Source organism: Hyperoodon ampullatus (genome assembly GCF_949752795.1).
Source record: "Hyperoodon ampullatus genome assembly, chromosome: 1".
Lineage (NCBI taxonomy): Eukaryota > Metazoa > Chordata > Mammalia > Artiodactyla > Ziphiidae > Hyperoodon > Hyperoodon ampullatus.
This window is the reverse complement of record NC_136914.1, coordinates 155,863,857-155,877,633: the sequence shown is the minus strand read 5'-3', so window position 1 is coordinate 155,877,633 and position 13,777 is coordinate 155,863,857. Positions and strand designations below refer to the sequence as shown.

Here is a 13,777-nt window from a genome sequence, read left to right as displayed (position 1 = left end):
CCAGGGAAGTCCCAGGAAGCTTAAAAACTTTTGATTTCTATGTTTTTCCTTATTTTCTCAAGGCAACATATTTTTAATTGTTCCAAAGTTTTCCTTGTTTATATAACTATGGGAATTTCAGAAACATTCTGCTTTATAGTCCCCAGAAAAACTTCCTATGTGTAAATGCTGGCTCTGGTGTAAACACCCTTTATTACTGGTGTTATTAGTGACCCTCTCATAATCTAAGATTAACATCCCTTCCTTAATATACACTGAGTAAGACTCATGGGGAGACTCTCACTATTAAACAATAAGAGCAGCAAGCCTCATCTGTATTTAGAGTTAGATGCTGCAATATTTTATAAATATTTTTACTACTGTGGTATTTAAACAATTTCTCAGTAATCGAGTCACTAAAGTGCAGAACCAATGCATGCCATCCTGTAAAACACCATGAGCTCAGTAGCAAACAAAAACCATAAAAATATTGGCTCAATTATAAAGATATCAGTCTCTCCTGGATTTATATAATCAGTCACTTCGAACTCTTATTCCAAAAGAAAACAGGTATTAGCAGTATTTTAAGAGAGTATATAAAAAACAAAAACTAAACAGAAAACAAACAAACAAAAAAACTTTTTAGGCCATCTAGTCCATCCCCAAAGACAAATTCTCCATCAAATATTTTCATCCACTTGGATTGTAAACATAGCCCAGGCAAGAGATGATGGTGGCTTCCACTAGGGTGGTAAATATGGAATGGAGAAAAGTGGATGAATTAAAGATATTTTTGATAGTACAACCAAAAATATCTGCTAATACTTTGGATACGGAGGTTTAAAAAAGAGAGAAATCAGGACGATTTCAAGATTTTTGGCCTGAAATATTTTAGCATTTACGAATATAGCGGAGGACACTGGTTATTTAAAATAGTATTTTGGTCACGTCAAGGTATCCGCTTTAGACATCTTGTGGAGATGTCCTCTTGACCTTTGTGATAGATCTAAACTAGATATGTATTTTTAATTTTATAATACATTAATTTAACAATTATTAGTAACAATTATTACTACTGTCACCACTGCTACATCAGGAAGTAAAAGCTCAGCAACGTAGGACTTTCTCAAGCTCTTGAAAAACCCGCTAATAAAAAAGGCAGAGCTTTCCAAACGTTCCCATTCATCTTCTGGCTCTGGAAACTTAGAGCGTCCTGCGTCCAATCAGCTTCCAAATCCCCAGCATCAGCAAGTGGGAGGGGCTCAGATCGATCCTGGTACTTCTGCGGCTCCGGCTTGGCCACGTCTGAAGGCCTGCAGGTCCTTGAAGGTACAGAAATCACCTGTTTATTCATTGGTTATAACTGAGCTTCTTACTCAAATTTTTGCTTCACAAGATTCAATAATACATACTTTTAAGTCACGTCACTTATCCGTTTTTTTGGCTTCTTCTTTTCTTCTATGGGTATAAACACTGCCTCCGAGCGTTGCGGACCTGCCGTTCCCTTTCCAGCGCACGCGCCGGGGGAAGAGCGGGGGGCCCTGTTCACGCGGGGCGTGTGGGACTAGCGGCCGACCGCTGCCCCTGCCGCCACCAACATGGAGAGTTTGTACCGAGTCCCGTTCTTAGTGCTCGAATGTCCCAACCTGAAGCTGAAGAAGCCGCCCTGGGTGCACATGCCGTCGGCCATGACGGTGTACGCTCTGGTGGTGGTGTCTTACTTCCTCATCACCGGAGGTAACTCGTCCAGCATGGGGCCCGAGAGGCGCTGAGGCGCGGAGCCGGCCCGCCCCGGGGGCGCGTCTGTTCCGCTCTCAGCCCGGGAAAGCATCGCTCTCCTCTCGATCTTTTCCGAGGGTGGAGGGAAACTCTGGGGTCCCGAGTGTTAACGGCCCAAAGGTTTATTTGACCTCACGCCCTGTCCTGTATCTTGAGGGGACTCCTGTTCTCGCTCCCATTGCCTTCCGTCTCCTGACCTCTTAACCAGGCGGGCCGAGCCGAATAATATATTTTTCAAGCCCAGATTGTTGCTCCTTTTATTGCATGCCGTGAGTTATTTGACAAAGGCCCTAGGAAAATCTCTTTTGGCCCATTCTGCTTCCACGGTTGGTCAGGAGGGTATGGGACTTTTACCTTCTCTTTGTCTACGGTCCCTGGAACTTTGGAAGAGACTTGACAGCCTTTAGGTTTGTTAGCTCAAACCTAAGGGTTCGGTGTTGCTTTTGCCCCTATCAACAATAAATATGAATGTAATCTTTCGAAACCACAGTTTTGATAAATATTTGAGATTGGAGATAGATTTGCAGAAGATGTCGCGTATTTGAGAGAGCGGAAGTTGAAAATTTAAAGAATAAGGAAAATAGCATTACCGTTGCACACTGCATTATCATTTTATCCTGTCCTTTGCAAAAGGGGCGTCGCTTTGTATAGTGGTGAGTTGGCAATCCGGCTACAGTCTTTTCATAGCTACCACCCTTTCAAGCCGCAGTTGCATGATTTACTCAACACTGCTACTGCACTTTTAGATTTGGGAAGTGGGGTACTTAATTTGGAAATGATAAAATTAAAGCTCCACAGATTAGGGACAGCAGGAGCAGCTGGTTCTGTTTTTAAGGGAATAGTCAGACATCTTCATTTGCGTAGATGTCTTGTGAAAATAGTTGGCGCTGAAGAGTGAAGTATCTGAAATTATGCAGGCTTAGTTCTAGGATGAACCTTTGGATTTACCCTCCTCCCAAATCTAGAACAGCGACAGTTAACTTATGTTCATTTAAATAAATTACGTTTAAAATATTTTTAATGTTGGTAAGGTACTGTCCTAACATTGCATTAGCATTCACATTTGCTCAGCACATTAATAGGTCCTGGATTGAATAAACACAATTTAAAATGCATGTGGCTTTTTTTTTTTTTTTTTTTTTAGTAAGTCTTCATCTGCTAAAAATCTTTCCTGTAACCCTTACCTCCCTTGGAGCCAGGGCCTTTGCTGGAAGCCTCACAGGTTTCATTGTGACCACTTTTTCCATCTGTGTTTGTAATGGGGAGATTCTCTGCCCTAATTTCTGGGGGAAAGTGAAAGGACACCTTTTAGTGGCCAAGGCCATGAGCTGTCTCATACAAGGAATCGGTTTTGCCACTGGAAAGGAGTCTCCTAGAAACTGAGTGTACCTTTATAAATAAACAATATTTATTGCTGAGAAATATTCATCAAATAATGTATTGAGTTCCTGTTAAGTTCCAGGCATTAGGTACTAGAGGCAACAATGAATGAAACAGATAAGGGCCCTGCCCTCCTGAAGCTTATAATGTCATTGGTTGAGATATGTTAAATATCACATAAATCTTTCTCCATTACGTTATTTTTTCCACTGCAAATTGCCATGAGTGCGTTGAAGGAAAAGAACAAGAGGTTATGTGAGAACAATCAGAGTTAGGAACATCATTTACATTAGAATGTGGTTTCTGAGGAAATGACATGTTAGCCAAAATTTGGAAGACTGGGGGAAAGGGTATCTAGGCAGAGGGAAAAGTATGGACAAATGCGGGACTGAGAGACCAATTAGGTGGGTTTTGTAGTTGACTTAGGACAGACAAGGTTGGTGGCACTAGAGATGGAGGAATGTATAATGGAAGATATTTTGGAAATAGATTCAGTGGATCTTGATGATGATTGATTGGATGTGGGGGGAGAATGACATGTGAAGGAATTTTCCTGGTGTCTAGTTTGAGCACCAAGTAGGTGGAAGTGTCATTTTCTGAGACTAAAGAAATGAAGTTTTTTTGGTTGGGAATGGTGAACCCAGAGGTCACTTTGGGATATATAATAGTTGGACATAACCAAATATAATTAGTTGGATATGTCAAGTTTGCAGATAGGAGTCTAGAACTGAGAAAAGAGGTTTGTGTTGAAATTAGTCAATAACAAATGTTTTCTGAACTCCTCCCATAAGCCAGATATTGAAGAACATAGAGTTTCTATTCTTAGGGAGCTTACATCTAATTTTAATAGTGCTAACGTGATTTGGTAGGTGTTGGCACATTGAGAATCATTAGCATAGTAAAGCCTTGGGAAGGGATAAGTTCAGTTGGAGAGAGAAAGTAGAAAAAGAAGAGCATAGTGGATCGAACCCTAAGGAACTCCGAACGTTTAGTGGTTTTATAGCAGATGAGGCTCAGCTAGAGAGGTAGCAAGAAAACATGGACAGGAGTGTCACGGAAGCCATGAGAAGCCATCTTTTTAGCCCAAGAAAGTGGATTTAGTAAACTGGATCAAGCACTGCTAGGAGACCTCCTAATAAGAGAACTGAAAAGTGTCCTTTGAATTTGACAACATGGAGGCCATTAGCCACCTGAGCAAGAGTAATATCAGTGGTGGCAGAAGCCAGATCGGAGTGAGCTGGAAAATGAAGGATAAGTGAGGAAGTGGAGACAGAGAGTTAACCTTTTTTTTTTTTTTTTTTTTTTTTTTTTGTCTCCAGAAGGAAACCTGGCCCCCTTTCAAAAAGGAAGCATAGAAGTGGAATGTTAACTCGGAGGATCTGGTGTCAAGGGAAAGTTGATGTAGGGAACAAGAGGTTGAAAATACAGGAAAGAGAAGAGGTAGCCCATGGAACAAAGTCTCTGAAATGGCAAGGGGGACGGAGTCCTTATTATTGCAAAAGGGATCCCGTGGTGATAGGAGGAGGGACTCTTCCTCTGTTGTAGCTGGAGGTGAGGATGGATGCAGGTTCCAGTTTGTAGATTTGGTTTGGGGGGTGGGGGTGAGTTAGGGAATTCCCAAGTGATTGTTTTGTTAGTCAAAGGTGAGGGAGACAGTCTTGCTGTGCTTAAGAAAAGCTGGAGGTGGGGATGATGGAAAACAGTAAAGATAAAGAGTAGACGTTGACAGTGGGAGATTTGAGAAACAGTGTTGATGGACATTAGCATAAATGATCATGATGACATTATGACATAATGATGGATATTAACATTAATGATTGTGAATCTCTAGTATTGCCAGTCTGCCTAGTGGTGTGATTTTAAAACGTCTCATTTTACTTTTAAGCAAGAAAATTTCACTAGTTACCTCTTAATTTAAAGAAACAAATCCAAGTGTATGTGGAACATTTTCTTGAACTGAAAATAGCCTTTAATGTTAAATCTGCTTTATTGTGGAGTCATTCTTGAGTTTGAATGAATGAATGAATTGAACTGAATGAATTTCTTTTATGTTTTGCAAGTCATTCTAAAATACTGAGTTGAATTTCTGAAGATAAATAAATTCTGGTTTATCTGAAGTTTAGGAGGTAAGCTGGGCCTCATTTGATTATAATAATACATCAAAGCAGTCCTATTTAAATATAAATGAACCTTTAGAGACAGATAAAAACTCTAAATCTATTTTTGTTTGTTTGTTTTGTTTTGTTTGCGGTATGCGGGCCTCTCACTGTTGTGGCCTCTCCGGTTGCGGAGCACAGGCTCTGGACGCGCAGACTCAGCGGCCATGGCTCATGGGCCCAGCTGCTCCGCGGCATGTGGGATCTTCCCGGACTGAGGCACGAACCTGTATCCCCTGCATCGGCAGGCGGATTCTCAACCACTGCGCCACCAGGGAAGCCCTAAATCTATTTTAAAATTAGGAATCCAATCTAATCTATGTTGTTGTCTTTCATTTAGGAATCATTTATGATGTTATCGTCGAACCTCCAAGTGTCGGCTCCATGACTGATGAACACGGGCATCAGAGACCAGTAGCTTTCTTGGCCTACAGGTAAAAGATATCATTTTGAATGATTTGGTGGTGGGAAGGAAGATTGCTGAGGCATGCCTGCTTATTTAAAAATACAGTGCAACCTATTGGGTGCATCTGTATTTAGACACTAGCTGTTTTAAAATGCTAAATTCAGAGATTGCAGGAAGTGGACAAGAACAAGAGTAGAAGTATATTATTTATGTATTCACTTATTAGGAGATAAAATATTTCACAATGATTGACATGATCACTTACTTAAAGGAGGGTATCAGTTTAAAATTCATTTATAGGCTGTTCTGGGGTCAGCAAACCACAGGTACCTGTTTATTTGTACGTAAAGCTTTATTGGAATTAGGCACACCCATTTGTTTCTGTGCTATCTATGGCTGCTTTCAAGCTACTGTGTTAAGTGTGATACAAACAATATGGCCAGCAGGCCTAAGATATATACAATCTGGTCATTTAAGAAAAAATCTGTGGACCCCTGGATATACTATTACATAGGAAAAATAATTTTTGAGACTTGGGAGTTCCATGTAGGCAGTGAACACCAAAACAGTGTGGTTTGTTTCACCTGAGCAGTGCTTCTTGTATTGCCTTATACAAACCACTTGGTAACTGTCTACCTAAACATAGCTATATGTTTGTATTTACACTTACGTTAGTGGTATTCCATGCATAGAATATCCCTGCAAAAATTACTGTGATCTCTGTGGAGGGGATCTGGATGACAGGAGATCTTGATGGCAGGGAGATGTTTCACTGTCTCGTCATCTGAGTTTGAATTTTGAAACTGCTGCATGTATTGCGTTTTCAATTAAAACTATTAGTTTAGCAAAAATATATATACCTTCTTTATATGTGCCTATGTATAAATCATATCTTTAACAGAGAAATTTGCCTTTTGGGGTCCGTGAGCTCTCAGAATTTGAAAGTTCTTCATCCCTAGAAAAATCAGATACGTGTATATACAAAAATTAAAGGGTTTATAGATTGCTGGACATCTTTGTGGGGTTCATGAAGCCTTAGTTAAGAACTTGCTTGCTTTTAAAAAGTTCACTTTGAAACAAGAGATTTATTAATTATTAAAACTCAGGAAACATTAACCAATTCAAAATTAATTTGAAATTGATAGTAGAAATTTAAATAACAGAATTTTCAAAAACTAAAGTCTGGGTAAAAGGTTCATGTACATATATTAGTTGGCTTTTTAAGCTAATAATTAAAATATATGAGTATTGGGAATTCCCTGGTGGTCCATTTGTTAGGACTCTGTGCTCTCACTGCTGAGGGTCCAGGTTCAATCCCTGGTCGGGAACGAAAATCCCACAAGCTGTGCGGCATGACCAAAATATATATATATATATGTATATATGTATATATATGAGTATTGATTTTACATAGACAGTTGTGTTCATTGAAGTTTGAAAGGTTTTTTTGAGCATAAGCTCCATGAAGACAAAGATTTGTGTCTGTTTTGTTCATTGTTGTGTCCCCAGAACCTAAATAGTGCTTGATACATAGTAGGCTCTCAATAAATATTTATTGAAATGAATAGCCAGAAATATGGTAAAATAGTTGTAAGGGTAATAATAAAAAATAAGCACAAAAATGTTTTAGCAGAAATAGGAATTTCAGTCTAAGGAAAAAGTTTTTTATTTTGCTGGGAATTTTCATTTATTGTTTGCTCTGGTCTTTCTTTTTCAGAGTAAATGGACAATATATTATGGAAGGACTCGCATCCAGCTTCCTGTTTACAATGGGAGGTTTAGGTTTCATAATCCTGGACCGATCCAATGCACCAAACATTCCGAAGCTCAATAGATTTCTCCTTTTATTCATTGGATTCGTCTGTGTCCTATTGAGTTTTTTCATGGCTAGAGTATTCATGAGAATGAAACTGCCGTAAGTTATTAAGTACTTTGTATAATCAGCAACTTAACTTGCAAACTGGTAAAATAATTACCTGGATCACATAAAATCATAGGAGATTTAATTTAACCCTCATTTAAACAGATGAAAATTTCGAGAACCAGAGAAATTTGTGACTTGCTCAAGGTTATAGCTATAGTTAGTAGCAAAATTGAGATGAATAGGTCTTCCTGACTGTTATCTCCATACATGTTCATGAGAAAATCCTGTTATTTTGCTGTAGCATCAGTGACCACTGACTGGAGACATTTCTCTAAAGGGCTTTTTGGTTAATCTGTAACATATGGAATTCCCATAGTAATAATAACAGTAAGGAATACTTTTGAGCCATTAATTGCTGCTGCTCTTTGAATATTGATATGAGGAAAACCCACTAAGCATTGGGCAGGAAAGGAGAGTTACTGCCTCTCCAAAAAGATGAGGAAAGGATTTCATACATATATATTAGATTATTTTGATTCAGAAAACAAATACTATCTTTAGAACAAAAATAAATTGGTTTTATGGCAACTTTTATAATTCTCTTTGAGATCTTTCATTTTAAATGTAGATGAGTCTGATCACATTCCCCTATATTCTGATTTCATCTATGGATACATTAGTAACTACAGGAACTTTGGGCAAACATATCATACAAAGATTAGCTCTTAGAAAATTCATTTTTTAGGGAATATGTTAAACATCAAGTGTCAACTACTGATTTCTTAAAACTGATATTTTCTGATTTTATTATGAGACAGTAAAAGGGAAAATAGGAATGTATTTGAATTACACAAGTTCACTTGTTCTATGGCTTAACCTGTCCGTATCTATAACACATCTGGGGTAGAATGGACAGACTTTCTAGAAAGTCACAAATACTTATCCTGCACTCATGTTCCCTTCTTAACCCTGCAATATGGGAAAAGAGAGCAGTGTTCTTTGTCAGCTGAATATCTGTGTGGCCATGTAGCTCCATCAGACTGCCAATGGCTCTTATTTTTGTCCTGGGAAAAATTTGGGGCATTTGTTAAATTGTACGAGGAGAGGGACTCCAGCCTCCTCTTTTTTTTTTTGCGGTACGCGGGCCTCTCACTGTTGTGGCCTCTCCCGTTGTGGAGCACAGGCTCCAGACGCGCAGGCTCAATGGCCATGGCTCACGGGCCCAGCCGCTCCGCGGCATGTGGGATCTTCCTGGACCAGGGCACGAACCCGTGTCCCCTGCATCGGCAGGCGGACTCTCAACCACTGCGCCACCAGGGAAGCCCCAACCTCCTTTTTTTGTTCCTCTTTGTTCTACCCTTGTTGCCAAAGGTATACCAATAGAAGAGTCTGAAGTTTTTCATAGCAAAACAGGAAAAGAGGAGGCTCCCAGAGAGGATAAAGAGGCTATTAAAAATTAATAATGAAAACAGAAAGAACCTTTGGAGGCATATAGCAGAACAGAAGCAGTGAGCTGGTTTTGTCCATAGAACCAGATTTGTTCTCATTCTGCTTAAGCTTCCCATTCTTCCTTAAGGTTTTAGGTCTTCTCCTTAGGCTGTGTTTTTCTTTTAGCTTGAGCATTTGACTTTTAGGATAACAGAGCTATCTACTACTTACAAAAAGGTTTTGAAAAGTGTTTAATTCTCGGGATTGCTTCTGTCTTACTTTTGCAATTATTTATGTAAACATTTGTCTTTTCCACATTCTATAGGCTAGTTTCCAAGATTGTTGACTAAGATAACAATAGGAAATAAGAAATAAGAGTATACTCTCCGGGCTTCCCTGGTGGCACAGTGGTTGAGAATCTGCCTGCTAATGCAGGGAACGGGTTCGAGCCCTGGTCTGGGAAGATCCCACATGCCGCAGAGCAACTATGCCCGTGAGCCACAACTACGGAGCCTGCGCATCTGGAGCCTGTGCTCCACAACAAGAGAGGCCGCGATAGTGAGAGGCCCACTCACCACGATGAAGAGTGGCCCCCGCTTGCCACAACTAGAGAAAGCCCTCGCACAGAAACCAAGACCCAACATAGCCAAAAATAAATAAATAAATAAATAAATGATATTTAAAAAAAAAAAGTATACTCTCTGGGTTTTGGGTGTAAATTATATTTAGATATAGTCAAAGCAGAACAATAGTCCAAATAGAAAATTGCTGCTTTCTGTAACTTGCTATGCAGCTAAATCTAAGATTTAAATTTTTAAGAGGAAGGACTTTATGATCCCCTCTTTGATATGATTTCTCATCTACAGCCCCTAATGCCTGGTACCTTGAGTGTGGAGTGGGGAGAAACAGTGGACAGTTTGGGAAAATAAGGGAAGCAACAGTGTTGTATTTTCTGGAATATTTGCAGGCCCCAAAAGAGATTATGAGCCAGGTCTGTGAGCCTACATATTGCACATTATAGGGGTGTGGTTAGTACCATCAGCAAGAAAGGGATGTGTCTTGCTCATACATTCTCTTTGAGGACCCATCATATATAAGCAGTTTGATATATAATAAATGGGACAGCAGCAACAACAAAAAGTAAAAAACATCAGTAACCATGAGTTTTTTCAGATCAAATAAGTTGCTAACATCTGAGATAAAGGTTGGCTATGCTATAAGATGCTTCATGATAACTTCCAGGATTGCACGCTCACAAAGAATCTGACATCACCTTTAACAAGAGGTACCTTTAAAAAGGAGAAAACAATAGCAGTGAAATGGTACTACTAGCTTTATATTTTCTGATTTATGCTTTTTAAAAGACCTGATGTGTTCTCTACTGATATAATTTTACATATTAAAACATGGCTTTATTTGATGTATAAGCATAAGTCATATACTAATTACAAGGAAGAATACCACAACGTATAACTCTATCAGGAGATATGTGTCCAAAAGTGCATGTTCATCTATCAGTATATGCAGATGACAGGCAGCTGTCTCTAAAGAGTCCTCAGTACTTTTGTTTCATAGTGTGAGCCAGCTGTTGAGTAATTTCCACTGGTGCAAATATTAGTGGACACTTTCTTAAAATCTTGAACTTTTTTTTCTTGTGAAGCTTAGGTCTTTTTTCTTGCTGTTAGAATTATCTGACAAAGATTTTATTTTATTTTTTTTGTAGGTTTAATCTTTTTAAAAACATTTTTATTCTGTATTGGAATATAGTTGATTTACAATGTTGTATTAGTTTCAGGTGTACAGGTGTAAAGTGATTCAGTTATATATATACATATGTCTATTCTTTTTCAGATTCTTTGCTTGTGAAGCTTAGGTCTTAAAGTTTGCCTTTTGTGAAGTGTCAGGCATTACAGTAGCAAATTTATGAGGTGGTCTTCAAAGTCGATATATGCACTAAGAGGCTTTTTATTTTTTATTCAATTTTGGGGGGAGAAGTGGAGGGGAGAAGTATTATTTGTCTCAGAGTTGTGACAGTGGTTGTGTGAGGTGAAAGTTCTCTCTGTACTCAGAGTGTGGATTGGCCAGGCTGGTAGAGCAGAAGGAAAGGGATAAATGAGTTCTAAGGAGATCACATTGGCTACATGTAGACCCAAGACCCAAGGGAGTCAGGTGAGTCCACGAGCTGGAAGGGAGGAAATTCTTGAGTGTCTGCTCTGTGTCAGGCACTATAGTAGATCTCAACCCTGTGAAGTAGTTTTTTGTCCCCACCTTAGAGATGAAGAAGTTTGAGACACTGAACTAATCATAGCTAATGTTTGTCAAGTGCTTATTACCATGAATAGCAGTTACTGTATTAGTAGATTCTCTTATATAATCCTTAAAATCCTTTGACGTAACTCCATTTTATAGATGAGGAAACTGAGTGACGTTTGCCCATTCGTGTCAGGCTTACCCACTTGTGTTAGAGGCAGGATCAAAAAGAGAGAAGTTCTAAAGGCATCAGTGGGGACAGGGTGTATTCAACCCTTTCTTAATGTGGATAGTATTACACAATCTATTTTTTCCTTGATCCTGCAGATCCTAAATAATAGGTTGCAAGGACTGATTGCAAAAGAAGAAGTTTGGAACTTTATAAAGCAGACTTTTAATACTTAAATTTAAAGGGGATTTCAGGGCCCAACTTGTACATTTAGTAAAAGGATTTCCTATTTGAACAGTGTGAAGTTTGACTTGCTCAACAGCTATAGCTAATGCCCCCTGCCTGCCATCAAGACATTTCCTAAAGAAACAGAGGTGCAAGGCAGACGCTTCTGCACACTGCTTCCTCAGGGCACGAGGGCTCGCCTCCCAGGCGTGAACAGCTCCTGGCCCTCCTACTTTCTCCTTTGGTAATATTAGGGTTTTCAGGAAATCTAAACCAGCTTCTTTCCATAAAAAGGTTTGTGATGTTTGTTGCAATTGTGAGAGTCCAAAGGAAATTGATTCTGACTCTTTCTTTGACTTTTACATAACATGTTTTTCTCTTTACTTTTTGTTTTCTCATCCTCTGTTGTTTAGCATATTGGTTTGTAACTTTGTCCTTTGAGGGAGAAGGCTAATGGAACCCAGACCCAGTACTGTATTTATTGGGGGGCAAGATTTGAAATAAGAACCATAATGAGGAATCACACAATTATATTTTCAGATTGTCATTTGATTCATCATAAAATTTGTTTGGGACACTTTGAAATGTTGCTTCCTTTTCACTTTTTGTGTTTATAAATTTTATTTTTACAGGGGCTATCTGATGGGTTAGAGTGCCTTTTGAGAAGAAATCGGTGGATACTGAATTTGCTCCCGTTAATGAAGTTTTAAAGGCTGTACCAGTCTCTGATATGAAATATGGAAAAGGATGAAAAAGCAGCAGAAAAGAAACATCTAGTGAAAACATAGGAAATGTATTATAGCTTGGACTAGAATGTCTTCTTGGTATCAGAGACAAGCTTATCAGTATTTTTTCCTGCTGGCCTATACTGACATACCAATGATGTTAAGTGGCATTTTCTTCTTTTTTTTATTTCTTAAAGAAAATATACTTCATTTCTACAACCATAATATTGAATAAAGTGATTATTTTTTACAAAGCCCTTAACATTTTTTGGAGATGACACTTCTGACCTTCAGAAATTAATGTAAAATCAGGAAGTGAGATCCCATAAGCTGAGAACTCTGGACAGCTGGTCAGCTTTACCTGTGGTGCTTTGCCTTTAAACAGAGTGTGTGACAGTGCATCATTTCAGATATGTATGTAAGACTGTTTCCTGAACAATAAGATGTATGAAAGGAGCAGAAATAAATAACTTTTCTAGTTAACACCTTTTAAATTTGTTTTTTGATTAACTGATTGTATTAATCTTTGGTCTATAATTATCCACTCCCATCTTGTGACTGTCTTAAGCTACTGTTGGTAGCCTGAAGTCTCCAAGTGTAGTTGGCAGGATGCCTTGTGAGGTAGCAACTCTATATCCCTATAAATATTCTAGCACAGGCTGTACACTTATGCCAGTGTTGTTTTAAATGTGATTGTGTTAGATGACAGTTCCCTTCAGGCATTCATTTGCAGTAATTAACACAGTTTTGAGCACATAAAAACATCTGTAGACCAGTCTGGTCTTCCCGTAATTTCTTCTAGCCAGGTCATTTGGTTCTCCCTTAACTGGCCATGGACTTCACTTCTCTAGGGCCTCTTTAATTCTTACCCCATGATCTCTAAGTTTACAGTAAAATTTTCTCTCAGGTGGGTTTTTTTCGTACTTCCAAGGCTGATCTAAATGTAGCTGTTCATTAAATTAAAAAGATTCATTTATTTATTCAAAAAGTTTTGAGAACCTATTATATACGAGGCAACACTGAGGATTATAGGGATGAGTAAGATAAGGGCTCTGTCCTCATAGAGCTTATGTCCTTGTAGGGAAGCCAAATTATCAAAAGATAAAAAAATGTTTATAAAATTTCAGACGCTGATAAATACCACAAACAAAAACAAAGCAAGTTAATAGTACTATGGTGATGAGAGATGCGGGGAGAGGAGGTTACTATACTCCAGAGCTCTGAAAAAGGAACACAACACCTGTATGTATTCACCAACTTTAAAGCCTTGATTTAACTTTAATTATATTTTTCGTTATTTGGCCTTATTTTAAAACCTTAATTACACTAGGTGGACAGAAGACAACACAAAGGTGTTGCCGTTTCAAGAGGTCTTTCCCTGAATGATTGAGCAGTGAGCAGTTCCTGTCAAGCACC

The 13,777-nt window shown here is 38.7% G+C and overlaps 1 protein-coding gene across 1 annotated transcript; it reads left to right on the top strand.

The window, feature by feature from the left end:
- Window positions 1-1,577: 1,577 nt before the first annotated feature.
- On the top strand, window positions 1,578-12,811 carry OSTC (oligosaccharyltransferase complex non-catalytic subunit; the record flags this gene model as incomplete). Its single annotated transcript, XM_079705498.1, has 4 exons — window positions 1,578-1,716; window positions 5,635-5,728; window positions 7,418-7,615; window positions 12,269-12,811. The coding sequence occupies 4 exons, from the start codon at window positions 1,578-1,580 to the stop codon at window positions 12,285-12,287; spliced, it is 450 nt and encodes a 149-aa protein (XP_079561624.1). The 3' UTR covers window positions 12,288-12,811.
- Between the last annotated feature and the right edge of the window lie 966 nt (window positions 12,812-13,777).